The sequence below is a fragment of the Phaenicophaeus curvirostris genome, chromosome 2 (genome assembly GCF_032191515.1).
Source record: "Phaenicophaeus curvirostris isolate KB17595 chromosome 2, BPBGC_Pcur_1.0, whole genome shotgun sequence".
NCBI classification, from domain to species: Eukaryota; Metazoa; Chordata; class Aves; order Cuculiformes; family Cuculidae; genus Phaenicophaeus; species Phaenicophaeus curvirostris.
In genome coordinates, this window is record NC_091393.1 from 75196469 (window position 1) to 75219116 (window position 22648).

At 44.3% G+C, this 22648-nt stretch overlaps 1 protein-coding gene across 1 annotated transcript; it reads left to right on the plus strand.

Moving 5' to 3' along the window:
- Nucleotides 1-2553: 2553 nt before the first annotated feature.
- On the plus strand, nucleotides 2554-22559 carry RSPH9 (radial spoke head component 9). The gene is made up of 5 exons (XM_069852576.1): nucleotides 2554-2815; nucleotides 3251-3413; nucleotides 4004-4133; nucleotides 4700-4846; nucleotides 22308-22559. The coding sequence occupies exons 1-5, from the start codon at nucleotides 2589-2591 to the stop codon at nucleotides 22466-22468; spliced, it is 828 nt and encodes a 275-aa protein (XP_069708677.1). The 5' UTR covers nucleotides 2554-2588; the 3' UTR covers nucleotides 22469-22559.
- The last annotated feature ends 89 nt before the right edge of the window (nucleotides 22560-22648 follow it).

The window sequence follows — 22648 nt, forward strand, 5'->3', positions numbered from 1 at the left end:
CTTAATCTGTACCAGCAGAAATAGTGACATGGCTTAATAACTATTTTATTTTGTCTTGAGATGAGATACACTATAGAACACAAGGAGAGAGATGAGCTCACTTCCTACTACATCACTAAAAGTATTTTCAGATGTTTTATTTGAGTACACAGGAGCCGCTGTGTACTCAGCAGTATTTACTTACATGTATTTCAAGATGTTTAACTCTGATCTTGCAAATACTTCTGTGAGCTACTTGCCTGAGACAAGTGGAAGGTAACCTGGGTTTGATTTCTCACCCAAATGGATGCCAGCTCTCACAGGGTGAAGCTGGGAGGAGCTGAAGCTGTTTGGCACATAGGTATGTGCATGTTCCTGGCAAATGCAGGAGGGCTCAGTGATCCAATAGGAGCTGCTGGAGCATGGCATCTTATCTCCCTGAAGGAGGTCTCAGAAAAAAGCCACCTATCCAGCTGCCAGCTGAATGATGCCTGGTGCCTTCCTTATTCCCTCCTGGCTGCCTGACCGTAGAGCTGCTCCGTTGAGTTTGAGTCTCGGATGGCAAGGGATGGGAGAAACTGCTTTCAAACTGTTTAATAACAGTGATGGTAACCTTTGACCTCGATGAATAGCAGCGCTTTTGACCTTTCATTTGTTAAATAGCACAACCACTTACTTCCCGATCCTTATCAGTGTTTAGTAATTGGGGTCAAGACAAAGCAGGCACAGTACAGTTACCCACCAGACTTTACTGAACCAGGAAGAATTTCCTTAAGGTATAGATTTCCTTTTTGATAATCTTCAGTCAGGACAAAGACTGGAGAATGGGTGGTTTAGGAGATCCATAACAGACTAAAGAGCCTCTCAGCTGTTAGCATCTGGTTAGAATCCAGCTGTGGCTGACAGTGGCAGAAATTCATTATGGTCTCAGGTTGCCTCTCTGACTAATATGAAATGAGATTGGCTTGCAGTTCTGCTGTTTAGTGGCCAGATAAGATCTGTAATATAAAATACTAACCCACATTTCCAGAGACATTGGTAATTAGGTGGGTTTACAAAGCCTGAAAATTCCTATTCCCATAGAGAAAATCGAACTATGGTACAGTGGTAGGTGACAGCGTGGACAAAAAGTCTGTGGTCACTCCTGTGTGTTCTGCCTGATCCATGTCAAAGAGAGGCCGTTAACCCTCAGGAATTTGAGTTGCTTTTTGTGCAGTGTAAGTAAAACTAATGGGTCAGATTGTGTGCGGTACAGCTCATTAAACATCTCACTTGACAGGCAAGCAGGTGATGGCTGTTACAGCCAGCGGTTCCAGGATCAGTGTTTTCCTTAGAAGTGAACAGGAAACGGATGAAAAAGAAATCCAAGAATTTATGATGTGACAATGGATTTAAAATATGTGCATACACATATATTCATTTATATAATGCACACGTATAAAAGCTTAAACTTCCTGAAGACGTCAAACAGAAATTTTGTTTGTCTAAGCAGCTACGCAATCTCATTACTTATTAATTGCTTTTTGTACTAAGCCAGACTGCAAGATTTTTAGGGCAGGAGCTGTTTTGTGGATGTCTGTTGGTATGTGATTCAGCAAAATGAGCCCCTAAAGAGCAATCCAGATGCTGCCATTTATAGATAAGCCATGTGTTTATAAATGTATGTGAGCTAGGTAAGATCAGTAAAAACAGCACTGTAACTAGTGAGATCCAGAGGGTGGGTTTTCATTTTCTGCTGCTGTTCATGAGTATCCCAGCTCAGATGCCACACAATTGTGCATCCTTCTGCTTTTATTTGCCGATTTTATTTATTTTTTACATTTGAATTCTAGTACTTAAAGGGGGCCTACAAGAAAGCTGAAGAGGGGCTCTTTATCAGGGAGTGCAATGATAAGAAAAGGGGTAATGGTTTTAAGCTGAAAGGAGATTCAGGTTAAATATGAGCAAGAAATAATTTACTGCGAGGGTGGTGAGGCACTGCCACAGGTTCCCCAAGGAAGCTGTGGATGCCCCATATCTGGAAGTGTTCAAATCCAGGTTGGAGGAGGCTTTGAGCAGCCTAGTCTGCTTGGAGGGCTGGAACTAGATGATCTTTTAAACCCCTTCCAACCAAACCATGCTATGATTCTGTGATTCAGGCCTCTGGAAAACGAAGAACACCCCTGCAAGTGGACTGCCCCTCAACACATTTGTGAAGGGCTGCTGTTTGTCAGTGTCTCTGGGTCTCGGCCAGGCCCTACAGCCGCCTGCAGGCTCACGGGTCCCTGCTTTCTCCTTTGCTCCTCCAGAGGCGGCCGCCGGCTGCCCCACAGCCTCGTCGCCGTAACTGCGCTGCTCCCCTCCGCACCCCGCAGGGGAAAGGCGGGTGCCGCTGACGGCGCCGAAGCCACACGGGAGCCGCTCAGCCGCTAAGCTACCGGCAACCCCATTGTGCTTCAGCACCTGCGGGAAGCAGCAGCGACCTCCACCACCCACCCCACCGCCCCGGCGCCACTGCCCACAGGCTTCCCTCCCGCCGCTGACTTTGATTGGCGTTTGCGGCATTTACTTCCGGCGGAAGCGCACGCCCCCCCCGAGCGGTTGCCCGGCAACGGGGACGCGGGGCTGGCATGGAGGCCGCGTCGTTGCCCGCCGCGCTGGAGCTGGCGGCCGGCGGCGGCGTGGGACTTAGCCCGGAGAAGCGGGCGGTGCTGGGCGCCTCGCTGCCGCTCCTGCAGCGCGACTACCGCTTCCACCGGGTCCGGTTTTGGGGGTGCATCCAGGGTGTGCGCGGCGCCTACTACCTGGCTGAGGGGTTGGGCCCCGACCGCGCCGCGCCCCGAAGCCGCCTCTACAGGTGCGGGGCTGCCTCCCCTCCGCTCCCGGGGCCGGGGACTGAGCGGCCTCAGAGGCTGGTGGGGGGAAGGGGAGACCGGACTGAGAGGGAGGGTGTCTGTGTGAGAGTATCCATCCGTGTGCAAGAGGCTGTCCATCCATATATGAGAGAGTGTCCCTCTGTCTGTGTGAGAGCACGTCTGTCCTAACGTCTGAGAGAGGGCCTCCATACATCCGTGTGTGCATGTGTCTCCGTGTGTGCATGTGTCTCTGTGTGTGAGTGCACGTGTAACTGCATGTGTCTGTGTGCACATGTGCATCTGTGCATGTGTCTGTGTGTGTGTGTGCTCCCAGCTCGTCTGGAGGGAGCATCTCTGTGCCCCGAGAGGCCTAGCAAGGCTTGTATTGAGCCCTGTTATTCAATGGGCTTGGGCTGTGTTGTGCTTGTCGCTTGCAGCTTGAACTGCGTGGAATGGAGCCTCCTGCCACCAGCAACCAAGGAGATGGTTGCGCTGGCTGGGCAGCTGAAGGGCCGCTTTCAGGGGGATCCTTCTTTTGAGTATGACTACACTGAGATAAATGCAGAAGAGGCTGAAAGTTTGTTTGAAGATGGTAAGGAGGTAAATAGGAAAAAACCACTTTCAACTCCATTCTCTACAGTCCTATCTCTCAACACTGGACAGGTGCTGGCTCCTCATCCTTGTTTGTAATGAGCAGACTGGGCCTGTGCCCAGACAGAATATGTACAATTTCCTCTTCTCTGTCATTGTGTAGGAGCACTTTCTTGATTGATCTCTCACTTCCGTTACTCCTGGATGTAGACATGGCTCAGGAATGTTATACCTTCTGTGTGTTTCATTATGCACAATTCTTGTAGATCCTTACTGCAGTTTCTGAAGCTTTAATAGGAGCTGCAGGCACCATTCTTCATAAAGCAATAGACAAGTCATACGTAGCTTAATTGAGTGGGAGGGAGGGAGGGAGGGATGAAGAGAAGGATGGTTAGCTCTCTGGTGAGTCTGGACTGTCTGTTCCTAGCCACATTTTCTGTCATATCTTTTTAGAAGAACATCCTATTTGTGGTCTTCTTAGTGTCATTGGGCTCCAAGCTTATGAGTACATTGTGGTTTCTACTGTCACCTTGAATTTATCTTCAGAAATGACAACAAGAAAAGCCCTACCTTTAAAATTTGCCTATTTTTCTTTAAAGCCCATCATCAAGGAGGAGACCCGCCTCGTAGCTACAATAGAACAGATAGACACAGCAGTTGGTATTGTACCCCGGGGAGCATTTGTGAAGACTCCCCTTGGGTCTGTGCAGGAAAACAGAAACTTTGAAGGTAAATTCTCATTGCCTTTATCAATCAGGATCAACTGTACTTTGATCATAAAAGCTGTAAATTAAGATTAATTTCTCTAGTTGATGTTTTGATGCGAGGTTTATTTTTCCCTTGGGTAAAGTGAACAGGGAGGGGAGAATCCAATGACACTAATGTTCAGGTGTATGATTCAGCTCTAGAGGATGGGAGGTGAGTCATTAACGGCTCTGAGTCATTCAACCTGTAGTTTCATTTGTCTCTGTATAGTTTATATTAATGTTTAGCAATTATAGCTGCAGGGAATTCTTCATCTAGATACAGGAAGTAACCAAATGGGCACAGAGAGTTGGTCTCAACTCAGAGCCCATTGCTTGTCTTGGACTACATGTTTAGCATGATCTGCAGTGCACAACATTAGGGAGTGCTGCCATGCATCTGTAGCAAGACTTTGGTTTTCTGTGGAGTCTGCTGGAGAAAGATTGTGTTTCTGTCCTGTGCTGTGGGCTTAGAGAAACAATATGGTATTCAATGGTATAAGAATGTTAGCTGAGCCCACTGTATTGATGGTCACTGATGGCTGTTTGCAGGTCTTTCTTTGACGGAGGCGAAAAAGTTAAGTTCCTATTTCCATTTTACTGAGCCTGTTAACCTGAAGAATAAAACCCTGCTGGAAAAGGCTGACCTGGACCCATCCATTGACTTTCTAGACTCTCTGGAACATGATATTCCACAAGGTAAGGGTAGCAGAATCAACAGATGCAATAAAAGGGAAGGCAGTCCTAGTAGCCTGGGAAACACCAAAGCGACAGGGTGTGGGTTACCGTGGAGCGGGTATGACTAGCGCAGAAGTTCCCGCAAATCTATAAAGGAACTTTATCCTTTAGTAAGTATTGTACTTTATTCCCTTTTTAAGCAATTCTAAATGCTTGTGACGGTAAGATGCAAGTGTACCAGAGCTGTCACATCCTCACAACAATGACCACACCAGCAGTTATCCTCTCTGGCCAAGTGTCACATTCCCTCCTGATTTTTGTAAGCCTATGACAACTGGTATGCCTATGGGGGAGATAACTCCGCCAGCGATAGAGAGAATTTATGTGGTTTGAAGTATTTCACACCTCTGGTCCCGCCCAGCATTGCTGCTCTTTATCTAAATGGGCTCTCATTAACACTAAGCTGATATCTCTGAGAGGCTGAATTCAAACGTTCCTTTGATAAACTGTTAGAAATGCTTTAGTGTGGAATTATCTGTACTCTAGCAGGATTACACACCGTGGAAGGAGAAAGGAAGACCTGCATATTGGGATATAATCTTCAGTTCACATCTTTACTGTTGTGCTGGACAACTGTTAAATATATTTAAAGACTCTTCTAAGGACTCCTCTGGCAGAATATTTCTCTCTAGATATGGGAATGACTTGTTATTTGTTTCTAACTGCTTTTTTCTCATTTGCTGCACTTTTTGGATTGGGCCAAGTGTTTTCACATTCTGCTGTCTAGATATATTCCTGGGACAGAATCAGAACTCAGGTTTGCTATTTTATTCCCATCCTGGAGCAGCAGGATAAAGGGTAGTAGGGAAGCTGTGCCAAATGGAATGAGGTAGAAGGACTGCAAATTGCCAGTGCTCTAAATAGCTTTTCAGACTTCGTCTTATTCATGTATCTATATATAAAAAGATGTATAGAGATATCACCCAGTCGTTTCTTTGGCAAAAAAGAACTGAGAATGAATCTAATGAGCTCCTGCCTCAATTCTGAACATTCTTGATCGTTCAGAGCATAAACAGTGCTAGAATCTGAACCGTTGTTCAACTTATTGAGAGCGTCCTTGCTGTAGTCATTCTCCAGAGTTGTAGTCTGGAGAGGCTGCACATTTTTATGTACACTGGCCCCTTGATTTGGCCCTTTTGAGTCAAAAAGGAGTATTGCAAAGGGGGTTAGGACCTAGATACCTCCTAAGAAAATTTTGGCTGGTGTTTCTTACAGTAGGTCAAGTATTTCTACTAGTTGAATTTCCCCACCTTCTCAATTCCCCCCCCCCCTTTTATTTCCTAGGGTTTTTGGTAGGGAGACTTATTCATTTTACGAGGCCTGAAGCCACAGAGCCACTGGAGCAGAAGGTGAATCTGCAGTGTCTTTCTATTCTTCAACTAGAAAGCAGGCTGCAAGGGCTAAGAGCCTGAAGGCTAATTTGCAACACAGAGCTGGCTTTAGCCACCTTCAGCTGTGATGGAGAAGGGCATCTTTGAAAGAATTGCATCTAGTTCAAGATGCCAGGCAGGTCGTGCTGTGTTTTAGACACTTTTTCCCCTCTGTTCAGCTCTCTTGAGACTCCACCTGGAGTATTGTATAGTTCTGGAATCTCCAACATACGGAACTGTTGGAACGTGTCCAGAGGAGGGCTATGAAGATGATCAGAGGGCTGGAGCACCTCTGCTATGAGGACAGGCTAAGAGAGTTGGGGTTGTTCAGCCTGCAGAAGGAAAGGCTGCAGGGAGACCTTATAGTGGCCTTCTAGTACCTTAAGGGGCTGCAGGAAAGCTGGAGAGGGACTTTTTACAAGGGCGTGTAGTGATAGGACGAGGGGAATATGAAGGGAGAAGATTTAGATTGGACACTAGGAAGAAATTCTTCATGATGAGGGTGGTGAGGCTCTGGCAGAGGTTGCCCAGGGAATTTGTGGCTGCCCCGTTCCTGGAGGTGTTCAAGGCCAGGTTGGATGGGGCCTGGAGCAGCTTGGTCTGGTGGGAGGTGTCCCAGCCCACGGCAGGGCAGTTGGAACTGATCTTTAAGGTTCTTTCCAACTCAAACCATTCTGTGATTCTGTGGCAGTTTTGCTGAAGTCTTTAAGATCAAATTTGACTTGTAGATGTATTTTACCCAGTGGCAGATAGAAAGTGGGTCTCTGCCGTGCCACTGTCAGGTTTGTCTTCCTTTGGCAACCTGAGGTCTGTGTAAGCGTGAACCTTTGCCCCCTTCCTGGGAGGTTGTTGCTGTTAGTGCAGATCTCAGCCTCATTAAAAAAGGTTACCTCTCAAAGACTACCTGAGCTCAAGTGCAGCTGAGCGCTTCTTAATCGAAGAGGAGAAGATTCATCATGGTGCCTGTGCAGCTCTGGATGTATTGTCCTGCTCTTTTTTGGACTCCGTCTGAAGATTGATGGAATTAGCTTGTCTGGCAAAGGAAGTAAGACAGGAACTAGTTACAGGATCAGCAAGGCATATAGCCTCTCTAATTGCACTCTATCACATGTAGATAGGAGCTCTGATGTTGAAGAAAGATCAACTCACCCCCCTTTAACAAGCATTCAAGTTGCTTAAAGTCCTGGTTGCTTGTGAAGTTGTGTGTGGAAAGAACAGAGGAGGGCAGACACAGGATTTCTTCTGCTTTTATCAGCATGGTTCAGCCAAAGTCACTCTTTTCTGGTTGCAAGGCCCTAAAACTCTGATTCTTGGATTACCTTCCTTCAACTCTTCCAGTGCATGCGGGTCCTGACCCGGATCACACAGTGCTTTTTCTTTTTCCTGACATGTTGTTCTTGGCTCTGGTAAATCTCCTAATTTTCACCTGAAGCTTTTCTTGCATTTTCTGGCTAGATCCCCTCTTCAACAGTTACTGTCAGGGAAGGAGTAGGAATTCTCAAATTTATTGCATCTAGAATTGTGACAGAAGCCAGAATTGTCTCTGTCCTCAACAAATACATAAACAGTGGACAAAGGGTGAGCGACATCTGACTGATGCTCCTAGCCTATGTTGGCTAGAATTCTCAAAGCATTTAAAAAGACCTAAAGAACAGGACTGAGAGATTAAGGGATGATTTTAACATGTCTAAAAGTAATAACTCAGTTACTTTTTCTTTATTAATTGGAGACTGAACGTCTGTGATGGCTGTCAGCTGTCATGAAACGTATGGTGTGTCATTATAGGAGAGCAGAGGTGTCTTACAGAATGGAAAGTTGGAGGCAGAGAGAAGATTTTATATGACAGCTGAGAGGTGGGAAGAAAGGAAGTTAAAACTGGGTTGAATAAAGGTAACAACAGTAAAAACAGAAAATTCGGTGCAAGATTGGAAAACCTGGAGTTTTGTAACAAAACTGTCTGCCACCCCAATCTTTACCAGTGATATCTGTGGCGATTGTGTGTTCCAGATTCTGTCTCTGCATATCAGATTAACTGTGTAATTTAAGAGTTCAGAATGTGTTGCTGTTCTTCCCTAATCATACTGTGAGTCTGTCTGTTTTCACTTGGTGTCTTAGTTCCCAGAGGCAAGTGACTGTGTAACTTAGCTTTTATTAAAAAAACCTGCTTTTAAAAATTATTGTAGAGAAGAGTGGGAAAACATGAACCCTGTCTAATAAGCAAATTCAGTTAGTTTATCCCCTTTCAAAATCTCCAGCTCTCTGAGCTGAACTGATGAATTTGAGTGGCCTGACTTATTTTTTGAACGTGGAGAGGTAGCAATACTGATCTTCTGTCATTACAGTATCAGACTATGTAATGCTTCATTCAGATCCAAATGGCCAGCTGGCCAGAATGTTGCATGCTGGGATCTGTAGGTTTTGCTGGCCATATGTCTGCATTAAAGATAAGCTTGTTTGCTCTAGTCTAAGCAGACAATCTGCTCAACTTTATGCACAATTAGAGGTAGCCTTGCAGCTGCTGGCAGATTGCTGGCATGGTCCTTTCTGCTGCATGGACTCTGGCACCCTAGGCAATAGCATTTCAGGAACTAGAGTTGTGGCAGTTTTATGTGTGCTTGTAGGTAATGGAATGGCAAAACAAATAGCAGTGATTCCTAGCATGCCTACAGCATTTTCACTTGATGACCTAATGATGTGTAGGTATGCAGTAATAGCCACTTGTCAGGCATAGACATGATGGGGAAAGTGAAATGGGGAAGGATGATTTTACTGTGACTGTGTTACCAGATCAGGCTATGCTACATTCTGCAAGAATAAATGACGAGGATGGGACAAAACCTAAGGCACTAGTGTGGAATGGAAAGCTTGGGAAGGAGCAAAGCTCGGGATGGAGAATTTGGTTCATCAATGCTTTCAGACTACAGTTTAGAAAAGGAATAACTTGACTCTGAAAGTTTGTTATGGATTATTGGCTCAGGTAGATCACTTTGATATGGAGATGAGGGACACCAACAGGCCACTGTTAGAAACTGATGCAAGAGGGGAGATATGTCAGAGACTAAGGAAAAGAAAAACATAGATAGGAAAAGATGAGTGGAAGTAGGATTTATATCAGAAGACTTTATTCAAAAGTCATGACTCCCACTCAATAAACAGCTACTGTTGACTGAAAGCCTACCCCACAGTTCACTGGTGGAATAAGTAGGAATTAGAATTAAAAAAGCAATATGAAAAGGAAATATGTCAAGTAGGGAACAATTAATGATTGATATATTTTTTTAATTCATATGAGTAAAAAATGTCAAAGGAAGGCAGAATGACCTGGACTAGTCCATGACAACTGTAATGAGGATTTTTTCCAGTATATTGAGAGGAAAACAAGGCATAGTAATGGTACTGGAAACTATCACTAAATGGTGATGGTTAAAAGGCCAATAAGAATGTGGAAGGGTAGAAATGCTCAAGAATTTTTTTTCTGTTTTGTTTTTGGAAGGAATATGGTCTTGCACTAAATGAAAACAATAGAATTCTGTTTCAGACAGTTTTCGGATTGTTTGCTAGGGGAGGATAGAGTTAGACAACCTTCATTTTGAGTCAAAAAAGTGAAAATGAAAGAGCCACGTAAGTTACTCCTGAAATCATTATTCTGGGAGGCTTGTGGCATACTTATGATGCTAACCTTTAATAAATCCCAGTATTGCAGAATTTATCTCTTGATTAGTAGTTGCGATTCAGAAATTCCTAAATGGATGTATTTCTGGAAGAGATCAGAAGGGGCTTCAGATGGAACCAGTGCCAGTACTGATATTCAACTTACTTACAAATGATCTAGAAGTAAAGGACTGGTGGAGAGACAAATAATGACAAGGGTGGGATGGCTACAGAGATCTGGTAAACTGAGTTTATGTACATAAAGTACATTTTGGTGTAGCTACTTGCAAAGTCAAATATGTAAGATCAGGGACTGGAAGCCAGACTTCAAAAACTGTATTCTGGAAGATGTAGCTCTGAAAAGAAATCCAGGCACAATCCACTGAGCATCAGATCCCAGTCTGGTCTTGAGACTTAAAAGGCTACTATGATCTGTAGATGTATAAACAAGGGCGTAGCAAACAGGAACAGGGAGGTGACTTTACTTTTGCATGCACTGTTAGTGGAATCAGAACTGGATTACTGCACATTGCAAAACTGGAGAGTTGCAGAAAAGAGCCACAAAATGATTCAAGGGCTGGTGAGAGACATAAACAGTTCAATCTATTTATCTTGCAGAAAAGAACATGAGAATGACTGTATTACACTGTGTAAATACTCCATGGAGTTAAAGTATCGGATACTGAAGATGTATTTAGTATAGCAGAAACAGGCACAACAGGAATCGGCAGCTAAAAATTATATCCAGAAAAAATAAAACAAAAAATTTGGTACAAATTTTAATAGTGAAATGATTACCAGCTAGCAAGGGCAATGGATGAGTCTGTGTTTCTTGGTATCTTAGCATCATGCTGGATGACTTTCTGGGAATTGTATTTTAGCCAAATGTAGATATAAGTTGCTAGTCCCAGACATGAGTAACCGAGCTCGGTTTAAAGGGCAGTATTATGTAGGAATCCAGAACAGATGATTTTCTGGTATGCTTGGCTGTAAACTTGACAGCAGCTGTGGAGGGTGATGTTTAGCTTGGGCTTCTTCATGGTCAGTGACAATAACACAAAAGTGACAATGGGTTCCTGAGACAGTGAGTCTGAAGGGCAGGACTTCTGCTAAAGCTGGGTTTGCTTTCTGAACTATGACGCGTGAAGGCTCAAAAGAGGGCTAAGGAGATTCCTGAGTTATTCCTGTCCATTATGGAGGGCAAATTGGGGAGCCAAGACCTCTTGGATGCGATTGCTGATTCTGTAGTGCTGGGAGAGATTTTCTAGCATCATTCTAAAAGGGTATACAGCAGCAGTGTGGATCATAGTGAGTCTTCTCTACTTGCTGTTTCAAGATTCATCTAGAGGAGTAGAAGTGCCTAGATAAAAGATCGTTTCAGCTTCTTTACCATCTTTTTGTGGAGGCGGTGACAGCCACTCAGTCTGTAGCTCTATTTTTTCACCTGAAAGTGCAGGGCTTTTGCAGCATTCCTTATACAGCATTATAGACAAAGGGATTTGTGGCTTTTCCCTTCGTTGAATGCTTTGGGCACTAGCCTTTCTGTAAGCTTGCTGAACAGTAGCCTGGGTTAGAACGCTAACCTTCTGTCCTCTGAGCTTCATTAGCACAGTCTTTATTGGTTTAGCAAAAGCCAGTGCTTAATGGGCCCTTGAAGGTGGAGAGGTTGCATTTCTAAGTTGGAGATTTCCTTTGACCACTCTCAAGGGCCATTTTGGTAGCCCCATCTTGGCTGCCCCAAAAGCTCAGGTGCTGGAAGGATGAAGGACAGGAGATACAAACCTGCTTTATCTCCATGCATTAACAGGGCTAATTATCTCCCTTTCGACCTGCCCCCCACTCCAGGCAATTAATCCCCTATCAGCCTGGTCTCCAGCCATTTGAAGAGTCTCTGTCTGCAGAGGTATTTACAACCCCAGCTAGCCAGCAGAGAGCAAGTCGTCTTGTTATCAGGGCTTTAAGACAAATGGCTGCCTATCTCCCCAGTGGCCCTGGAAAATCCAGCAAAGTGCTATGCTGTGCTGGCCACCTACTTTCACCCAGCCTCCCTTCTCTGCTAACATTTCACAGATGTGACCTGAGCCCTCCCCTTTCATTGCTTAACAATAAGCAGCACCTCCTCAGCTCTATGAAAGCTGAGAGCAAGAACACTTTACTTCTTAGCCTGCCAAGAGCCACACGGGGACAAGGCTTTTCAAGCTGTCTCACTGAAATCCAAACTAAAAGACCCATAATGAATGAGCAGACAGTGCTTCGTGTTAGCAAGGACGAAAATAGCTGGCCAAAATGTAGACTGAAATACCTAGTGTGGTTCACAGCTATCCTCATTCCTGGTTAGGAGAGGTGATCCTTAGGCTTGGGGAATGTGTGAAACTGAGCTATGGTATGCCATGGAGTTTCTTGTAATTTATACAAATGTTTTTGACAAACAAGGTTTTTAACACAGTAGTACAGAACAAATGAAGTGCATTAGTGTGCACTAGAACAGTCAGCTTTCAGGTGTGAGAATTGAATCCAATAGCTGGCTCTGTTAAAACTGAAGTCAGCCATCCCTAGAAATAATTCTAGGATGGCCATAGCTGCCATAGCTGCTACCTTCCAGCAGGGTGCACTATGGTGCCAGCATTGTCAGTGCCGAGCTCAGAAAAGGAAATCGCAGAAAACTAAAATAAGAAAGAAAAGCACCAAGACCAGCATCAAATTGAGGAGAAGGTACGGCCTGAGTTTCCAGACTGTGTGTGGCACCTACAGTTCAGGAAGTCAGTATATAAAGGAGATACTCTGTCCCTTCCAAGCTTAGGCAATTTCTGGAATGGTCACTGGTCTTTTCAATTGCTTTCTTAGCACCCTAGCCATGATAGGCATGCAATGGACGTACACAAATACACAAGCATGTCTGCTACATCCTTCAAAAGCAGAGACACCCTTCAGTTTTGTTAGTGATGTGTAGACTGGGGAGCTGCTCCTGCAGTGACCCACGAGATTTCCCTGGGAGCAATACAAGATGTTGTCCCTCCTACAAACTGGGGCGCTGCCAGCTCAGGAGTTCAAGATCAGACTGGAACCTCTCACGTGGCAGCGCAGCAGGAGGACTCCAGAGTCAGCTAGTATTATAGCTTTTGACTGGCTATCCATGGTCTGCCTTGATTTCTGGAAAGGAGTCTGTTTTCCTTGGGCTTTGTGTCTATGGGTAATAAAGCAGCACATTCACTGCTTTTAGGTCCTAGGTCTGTATCACCTCAGGGGTCTTGTTTAGTCAGAGGCCATGGATAGGTTTATACTGGAGCAGGGCTGCCCATCAACTCAGAGCTGTGGTAGTGTCTTTTGCCCTCCTGACTGCTGCAGTGAAAGAATGAGGACAGAAGCAGAGTCTTTGCAAAAACTTTGCAGGGATTGCATTTAAACTTTTTTTTCTCCTTGGTAAAACAAATCACACCCCCTACCCCCACCCACCCCCCAATCTCCATTTCAACTCCTGGTTCGTTGGCCATGAAAAGGAGGTGAACTTCTTGCTGAACTGATAGGAAATGCTGGTAAAGCCTCTTAGAATCAGAAGCTGTAGTAGTTTTATCACCAAATTGGTCAGCCTTGGCCTAACCCTTTCCCTAGGGAATGATAAGAAAAATCATTTGCAGAGGGAAGCCTAGGGTAGTCTCTGTGTTGCTGAAGTCAGAATGAGGTCAACTTTTGCTAGGAGTGATCTATTTCTGAAGGGGCTCCACATAAGAAATGGCAATTCCTGTCTGTGCAGCCGTTGGCATTGGTGCCAGCCTTGCATATAGCTTTCCTTTGCTGTTTGCTGCCCCTTTGGCCATAGAACTTTTGCAGGGAAGGAGTCAACACGTGTTGTCTTATTTTACTATATACAAATATCCTATGGATTCAAATAAATAGGGAAAGGAAAAAGGAACAGTTGATCTACAGGTGCTGTACAGAGATAGCTAGGCTGCCTAGGCACTAGAAGATGCTTAGCCATCTTTAGTATTCAAAGTGAGCTTCAACACAAATGCACTGTGCTGTGTGGGTATGCTCAGGGTGACAGTCTTCTCAGAAAGTGGTAAGCTCTTAGGTAATTTGGGCCAGAATTCATATCTAGCTTAGTATAAAAACATCAACAGTTTATGAACTGTGCCATCTGTTCCTCATCCTAAGCCCTTTAGTTTAACTAGTCCTGTTAACTTGATGAGGTAAGAAGTGCAACTGGCTTGTAGCCTTGTCCCTCCTGCAGGAGGGTGAATTGGATGTGCTCTAAGTATTCGGTGGATTTTGAATCCCAGCGTCGACTTCTTTGTGTTCTCTCAGAATTCAGAGATCAATGTGAGGTTCTTTGCCCCTAATCCAGCCCCTGTTCATCATTATCACCTCCTCAAAGTGGCCAATGCTTTGTTATCAGGAGAGGCAAAATCTTACAAGGTGGCCATAATCTTCTCTGAGAGCTACAGATATTCTCCCGTGGGTAAGAAAGTGACAGTGACCGAAAGCTCTAGGGGGACACAGGCTAGAACAAAGCTGTCCATAGCATCCTTTCATTGAACTGTTAATCTTTCTTTCAAAGACATCACATTTGTTTGGTGACAAAAGCCCCAAAGAAGCTGAATTGAGCCTGAAATCCTGTAGCAAGATTTAGAGGAAGCGTCTTTCATTTAGAGCAGGGAGGAGCGAGAGACTCCTTCTTTTTCTTCCTACCAACCAATGGGCTCACAGAAGCCCACGAAGGTGACGGATTAATGCAGGGGCTCCCCAGGTAGATGCTACGTGACTCCTGGCACGCTCCAAAAACGTTTCCACAGCGACCAGCTGAACAAGAAATATGGAGTGTGACAAGATTCAGTGTGAACTTGTGCTTTGGAAGGGGGGTGCTTTGCCACTGAGAGATTTCTGAATTTACTACAGAAGACCCAAGATACAATGATCTGTATTGTAGTTGCTAGAATCCAAATAGCAGGGGTTTTAATCAGTTTTTTCTCTCCTTATAAGTTTTGATTGCATATTGTCTTGCTGTTTCCTCTAGTGCACAGCCCCGTTCCAAATCTTTGTTCTGGATGCTTTCTTTACAAAGTCTGCATCTTTTTCTTAACAACAATAACAGCAACAAAGTAAAAAGGATTCCAGCTCTATTCTAATTATCAGGTGAATTTAGGACTAAAGGGCAAATTAACTGGACTATAAGGAAGGCTGTAATTTGATGTGTATTACTTACTATGGTAGCTTTTTCAGCCCTTCCCATCCTCTGTTGCTCGTTTATATCTGTGTATTGTCCCTTCTTTTGTGTTGGCATTGCTGGCTATGCAGCCAAATTCCAGCAGGAAAAATAACTTTATTTTTGTCTAGACTATTTTTCAGCCAGTTTGTTTTCCTGACCTGGTTCACTGAGCAGTAAATAAACACTTTTGTGGTTTCTGTGATGGAAGAATGATGAGAGAGGGAATAAGGGTTTGAGGGCAGAGGCTGATTCAACTGGATTAAGCTGCATTGTCTTCAGGTGTCTAACTATGGCCTGAATTTCACCCTGTACTCGGAGGCACCTGAATACTGTGCATCTGGGACACCATTGCAATCCCTGAGCCTTCCTTGTCAGCAGGAAACAGGTACCTGGTGTGTAAATGGAAGTCCAGGCCTGTCTTAATCATTTGTGCTGTAGAGGTGTCCCCAGAGGGAGAGGATAATGGAGAGAGAAAGCCTCTGAAGTAAGATCATTTTACTTTGAGGTTTGGGCATGGTTGTATTTGTGTGTCAAAGACAAGTTAAGCAGTAGGACCATGCAAGAGCTGTTTGGCAGCATTTGACTGTTTGTAAGCTGTGCTTTCCTGGCTCTGGAGGCTTTTAAAAATAGTACTGAACCTGCAGCCAGTCTGTGTTTTTATTTAATTATTATTAAATAGTTATATGGGGAATTGGAAATATTGACAGCAGTGTTAACATATGGGGTGCAGGTGGCGTGTCAAGCAAATGAAAGAGATTTAATTTGCAGCCAGTAAGTGGCATGAAGGAGTTTGAGCCCTACATAAGAGCATTTGGATGTGTCCTTATAGCTGGTAGGCTGTGTGTGAAATGTCCGTGTGGCAAAATTTGTTGAGAGCCAGACTACAGTGACCTTTCCTCACAGGTGCTCTGCTTTGCAATTTATCTTTGCTCCCTACAGATAGCAAATGAGAAGTAGGAAGCCCTTTCCAGTGTAGGTTTTTCTATGGAGGGAAATGGAATCTGGATCCCATGGGTGTAGTGTACCTTTGTCAGAGCTAAGTGCCTGGGGTCACTGACAAGCAGCGGCTGCTTTTGCAAAGGGAAATGGTTCTATTGCCCCTCTTCTGGGTGTTAATATTTGTCCTGTAAGTCGGTACTTCACTCTCACTCGGGACTGACTGGAGCAAGATGTGTTATAACCTGCTCTTATGGCAGCAGCATATTATGTTAATGGTCAGCGCAACCATGCTGTAGCTGCTTGTCCCTTGAGACATTTCCTCCTTTGAAGAGGAATTGATAATGTCACTTTTATGGCCCTCGGTGAGCATTTGTGACATGGAGTCTCTCTATCAGGCTGTTTAGCTCTTAAAGCTGTTTCTTCTCAAGCTTGCACTGAAAGGAGGCATTGCTGAATCGCCTCCGAAGTAGCAATGTTATGAGAGGTCATACTGAAAGTGGACCAGTTACTGCAGGAAAGTTCTTCTGCAAACAGCCTTCTTAAAAGGCTTTTGTCTGAAAGCTAATGTGCAATTACAGGATTCGGCCTGTAGCTAAGGCAGACATGGGGGATGAGACAGGGATTTCTACTGGCAACTGGAAAGGAAGAAGAAGCTGAGGAGGTCGACTTTTGAAATTCAGTCCTGGTGTCCTGGCAGCTGTTGAAGGGCCATAAAAAAGGCAGTGGTTTAACACTGGGTGAGCATCAGGATCTTCAAAGCACTTTCTTGTTTGGGAAAGATGTAAGGAAACTCCTCAGAATTCCTGCCTGTGCTTGGAGGGGTGGAGGCTGCAGCCTGATCCAAAGAGGGAATAGGAAGCTCCAGATATTCATCCAGCGGATATTTTTCCCATGCTCTTTCCTCCCACACAGCAGCTCCCTCCCTTCCCTTCTGGAGCAGCAACAGGCAATAGTTTCAGCACAGACAGTGTTTGGCTTCCTTAGGTTTGCTGGGTGCAGCTTAAGAATCAACTTTTTTAAAAAATGTATTTTGAAGACTGGAAGCCTCACCACAGCAGTGTTTCTTTCTGTGAGAAATCTCTAGCGTGAGAGCAATGACCTCCAATTCCCTGCACCTCAGTGAGCTTTGCGTGATGAGTGAAGTTAACTCTGCTTCCTGATTTAGGGACAACACAGGCTACATCTTGCACGTAGATGGAAGTTAAAATCAGTATTTAACTCTAGAAAAGCCAGCTCTTACTTGCTGTCTCCTAGTTCTGGTTGTATTCCCTCCAATGCAAGTAATAACAATTTAATTTTTTTTTCCTGAAGACTTTTATCTAGGAGTCTTGGTGTGCTTGACAGACTTCTGCTGTGAGCTTCCCAGCCTCCCAGTAAGAGACATGTTGTCTAACACAGGTGTAATGATGAACACAAGGACTGCAGTGGGATATCCTAAGCCAGTGTTAGAAAGGATTTAAACCCAGCATCTTCCTTTGCATTTTTACAGTAATACAGATATACACCTACCTATGCAATGCTTTTACTCCAAGGACCATTTGTAATGACATGGAAGTTTAAAAGAAGAAAAAGAGAAGAGAAAAATAAAGGGATAAAAGCAGCATTTAATCTTCGTAATTCTCCTCATCCCTTTTATGTTGTATTATTAAATGCATTGTCTTAAAGAAGGAATGAAGGCCTATTCATTTTAAGCTATTATTTCGTACTATTTTTTAGCTACTGATTCAAGTACTTTTAGACTGACTTATGACATCAATATTTCAAACCCCTACAAGAAAATTGAGCCTGATAAAGCACCTTGTTTTAAGACTGTGATTTCGAGCTGTGACCGAAGAGAATACACTTGTCTTGGATCTCTCAGGGAGAACAACTTTCTCCATGGCTCATGGGTTCAAATATCAGTTTTGTTTTCTGGACCATTTCCTCAAATGCAAAAAAAATACTGAGGTAATGGGCTCTAATTTCTTCATTTAAAAAGGACCAAAATAAGCAGATAGGTTCCGTAACTTTAATGGGATGTCTTCTTAGAAAGCAGACACTAGCATTGTGTATCAAATGCAGTTTGTGAATGTTTTTTGTGTGTTCGCAAGTCCAGTCTGGGTAAGTGTACTGGATAAATCACCTTTGATGTGATAACTGAAATAGGAAAATAGAACAATGTCCCCTGTGATCTGATTAGTAAAAAGTGGAAGGTGCTGCTGTTTGGCTCTGCAGGGATAAGAGCAGCTCTATGAACAATAATCATTCTGGCTGAAAACAGGATCTGAGTGAAATAGGCATTACAGTTTTTAGCAGTTTCTCATAGCTTTTTCCTGTCCTCAACCTATGTTGTGTCAGTCCAGTTAGGATTGCCCTTAAGTAACCTGCCTGTTTGTTCAGGACCTCATTTCAGAGGAAGCCTCATGCAGCATCAGCAAAACTTTATTGTCCATATTTGCATAGAACTAGATGCAGAATGAAGGATCAGAGAAGACCTGGGAAGTTTAACAGCTAAATAGTCCCCACAGGCTTCACGTTTATGAAATGACCAAATTGGGGCCTTTAAGAGTTCGCAGCTTGGACAAACGGTAGGAAAATGAAGCAGCTGCACATCACAGCATTCAGAGATCTAGGAAAAAAGCGAATGGAGCTGTCTTGAATTACACCTGTCCATTTCTGCCAGGTGTGAGGGTACTTGGGAAGTTGCTTTATCTGCAGAGTTAGCTGCTGCTGAATGCTCTGCAGGGATTGATAAGCCTGTGTAACACTAGGTACATGTTCTGAGATCGTGGATCCATGTACTGTGTTACCCTAGACTGCAGATAATGGGGATTTAATCAAGCTAAACTTGATTTACTCTACCTTCTCTGTGAATTTGTCCAACAAAAAGAAGTCTGAATCCAGATATAGTTCCTGAGAGCATTAATATCCCTGTTTTCTCTCTTACCTTTCCCACTTGTTATGTTCTAGGCATTTCTTTTTGTTATTTGTAAATAGTTTGGGGCATAATATTCATCTGTATACGTGAACATATTGCATGTACACAGGTTGCTGGATGCTTCCAGTATGTTGGGAGGCATTAGCAAACCAGATGACCCCTAAAGGCTTTCACCACCCAGGAGGGCAAGGCACAGTACTATTCTTGAAAGACTTGCTTCTGAGAGGACGGGTTTTAAATCAAAGACAATGGGAGTTCCTGATTCCATTATGTTTTTGTTAGAGGAACTCTTCCAAAAGTTTACAGTCTCCCTTGCAAATCCCCCTTGTAAAGCTGCAGCAAGAATTGCCAGTATTTGGATGAAGGGCTTGCAGATCATTTCTCTAAGTTCAAGCTGCAAGAACCCAGCACTAAAAGTCAGATCAGTGATCAAAGGGGAAATGGCAGAAGTTATTTGTCACAATTACATTCAGACCTATTTGCTTGCCATTTCTTGCTCAACACCCCTATACACAGCCCAGCCACTGCTAGTAGGAAATGCTGAAAACTTGTAGGGGCAAAGTTCAGTAAACTCTTCGAAAGCTTGTCCTTTGACAGCAAGTAGCTATAGCGCTTCAGCCACAGGATGATCTGTCTCACAGTGAAGCGTTCTTCACCTGGGTTTCTATTTTATCCAAGTAGTGAAGCTTCTTAAGAATATGCTGATTTTGTTAGAGATCCAGTCAGTCAGTCAGAATTTGTAATCCCAGTGGCTGAACTATAATATGTGTTTTTACTCCAGGTACAACAAAGATCCATTCCAGTTTGCATCCATAAGAGTGGCACTGGAGAGACTCCAGGGGAGATTAGAGTTGCCTTGTGTGTGAAACCACTGCTCATGAAGACAGTAGCTCATGTTTTAACTAGGACCTGCACAAAGAATGTGACAGAGCAAGGAAGGTGAAAAGATGGGACACACCTGTACTGATCCTGCCCTATATTAATTAGTGTTTTTCTTTACTGCAGTTCCAGCTGTTTCTGTAGCGGAAACATGAAGCAGAGTGAGTCAGAAGTAAGCTCTCCAGTGGAGAAATCTCCTGAGTCTTTAAAGAAAGGCTGTGAACGTGTCTCATGTATTTCTGTCCTGCAGTCAAAGTCAGTTTGTTCAGAAGTTCAGTGATTGTCACAGAGGGCAGGTGTTCTTGCAGTTCATTTAATTCCATGTGTGCACATAACTGACAAGGATACTTTGAAAGGTAACAAATCAAAGACAACATAGGACTTACATTGTGCATGTTATGGTGTAACAAAGCTGTGGAACTTGCTACCAAAGGAGGCAGGGGAAACAATGGTGTCCAAAAATGTCCTGCCCTATCAAGGCAGGCTGAGAGAGTTGGAGATTTTCAGCCTGGAGAAGGCAAGGCTGCAGGGAGCACTGAAAGAATCCTTCCAGTACTTAAAGGGGGCCTACAGAAAAGCCAGGGAAGGACTCTTTTATCAGGGAGTGCAGTGATAGGATGAGTGGTAATGGTTTAAAGCTGAAAGAGGGCAGATTTAGATGAGATATTATGAAGATTTTTTTGTTTTTTTCCTGTGAGGGTGGTGAGGCACTGGAACAGGTTTCCCAGAGAAGTCGTGGATGCCCCATCCCTGAAGGTGTTCATAACCAGGTTGGATGAGGCTTTGTGCAACCTATCTAGTGGGAGTTCTCTGGCCATGGCAGGGGGGTTGGAACTGGATGATCTTTAAGGTCCTTACCATGTCAAACCATTCTATGAAAAACGCTTTTGAAAAGTGCAAATACAGAAAGAAGAGATAGGTTACAGGCGAACAGCACAACTTGTGACACCTGCTGTTATAGAGCTTTGAATTGTGTTGTTCCTTTCTGATTCTGCATCCACCATATACACGTTTCCCCTCAACGTCCCTCTTCCCTCAAACCCTTAACTAATGTAGTTTGCCCTGAACTACATAAGAGACTAGCCTCTAAGTCATGTTCTGTGGTGCCCTGTTGTAGGAATGGTGGTGTTAAAGCTCTTCAGCCTGTTGTTGGATGTGACTAAAATTGACCAAGAGGCAGAAGTCAGTGGGAGGGGGAGGACTGGCAGCTGGCAGCAATCACAGAAGCCCTTCCCCAGGCTAACCACGACATGAGTAAGCATGAGTCATAGCATAAACTGATGAGCCTAAAATTATCTACAAGGATGAATACCATCTAACTGACCCAACATACAATGGGCTCTCTGCTTACTCTGGGACTGGCAGATTTTGGCTTTGGGTGCAGATAGGCTGACCATTTGACTCAAGGCTAGTAGTAGCCTGACAGACCCAACTGTATTGGGTTTGGTTTTTTGTTTGTTTTTAATCTGGGCCTGCAGCTTTTGCTTTTAGATGGTGATTCAGCAGGAACCTTTTCCCCTACATTCTGGCCTCTAGGCATTACTGATTTGGTGCTGAAGCTGGTATTTTTGTCTGGCAGCTCCTAGCCCTCTGGCATTGAATCCAAGCTGATGCTCCAGCCCCCTCCCCTCCAGCATTGTTCCCAGGCTGTTGTGTCAGATGCAAGACAAATACACAGTGACTCAGAGCTCCTTGCATCCAGGAGAAATTGCATTTTCATACTGGCTCTGAACCTCCTCTGCAGAGCCAAACCAAAACTAATGCAGAAACTAATCCCTTTGCCCCTACCACGCACATCCTCTTCAAGGGTGGAGCCAAGAAGGGCTGAAGAGAATTAACTTTTTCTGTCAATTTCTCTGAGATAGGAAATAATTACCCTGCTTTTCACTTTCTTCTTCTTTCCCAGCTGCTGCATCAGGGAAACCAGTCTTCCCTGGAGCAGGAAAGTGCTGCCTTCCTCTTCCCACTAATTTATTTTAAGAAGAAATTTCATACCTATCCAGGATTGCTGTAGCTAGTCTTGGCTCTCTATAGCTATTAGCTAGACCGAGTAAGTGGCAGAGCTTGTTAAAGTAACTGCTGCCCACTCAGAAGCGCTCGAGAATAGCTGTAGCCTTTCTTAGGGATCAAGTATACAAGTCTGGAGCTCCAAGGGCCCCTTCCTGTGACGCATATGACATTACCATCATAGCCATGGGAATATGCTACTGTGTGAACTGGAGACAAACCTAGTGAAACAAGGGTAGCCTGTAAGGCTGTATTGACAAAAGAAAAATGGGGCATCAAGGTTTCTGGTCTCCCTGACTTCCCTCTTTTCAGGTGTCACAACTCCAGTGCAGACTGTGCACTGTTAACTGGTCAGGCAGAACCCACCACAATTGTTCTCCCAGATTAAGGACAGCTTGCTCCAGGAATGCTGCCTCTGTTCTTTCCAGTAACTCACTAGTATGTGTTCTTGCACAGGCTCCTGGACTGTCCAGCTAGAGAAGGGAGGCACTGTGGTGGTGCTGCGGAGTCTGCTGTGGCTGGGACTGACATTCTACCACGTCCCAGCGACCAAGCAATATGGCTATGTCTACTTTGGCACTGGCGAGAAGAACTTAGATCTGCCCTTCATGCTGTGACTCTCCTGGCTGGGATGAGGACTTGAGAACATTTAGGCTTAAACTTAAGAGATTTTATTTACTGCTTGTTCTAATAAATGTGTGAAACCTCTGCACTTTGAGCACGACTCTTTTGTGCCTGGACTCCAAGTCTTTTCCTAGGACTTGCTGTGTGCAATCTTCCTGCCGCTCCAGACTGAA

What these genes read in the sequence shown, in the direction of transcription:
- RSPH9 (XM_069852576.1), top strand. Translation starts at nt 2,589, where the DNA reads ATGGAGGCCGCGTCGTTGCCCGCCGCGCTGGAGCTGGCGGCCGGCGGC. An exon ending in CCCCGAAGCCGCCTCTACAG is followed by an intron (nt 2,816 to 3,250) that starts GTGCGGGGCTGC and finishes TGTCGCTTGCAG; the next exon opens with CTTGAACTGCGTGGAATGGA. An exon ending in TGTTTGAAGATGGTAAGGAG is followed by an intron (nt 3,414 to 4,003) that starts GTAAATAGGAAA and finishes TTTTCTTTAAAG; the next exon opens with CCCATCATCAAGGAGGAGAC.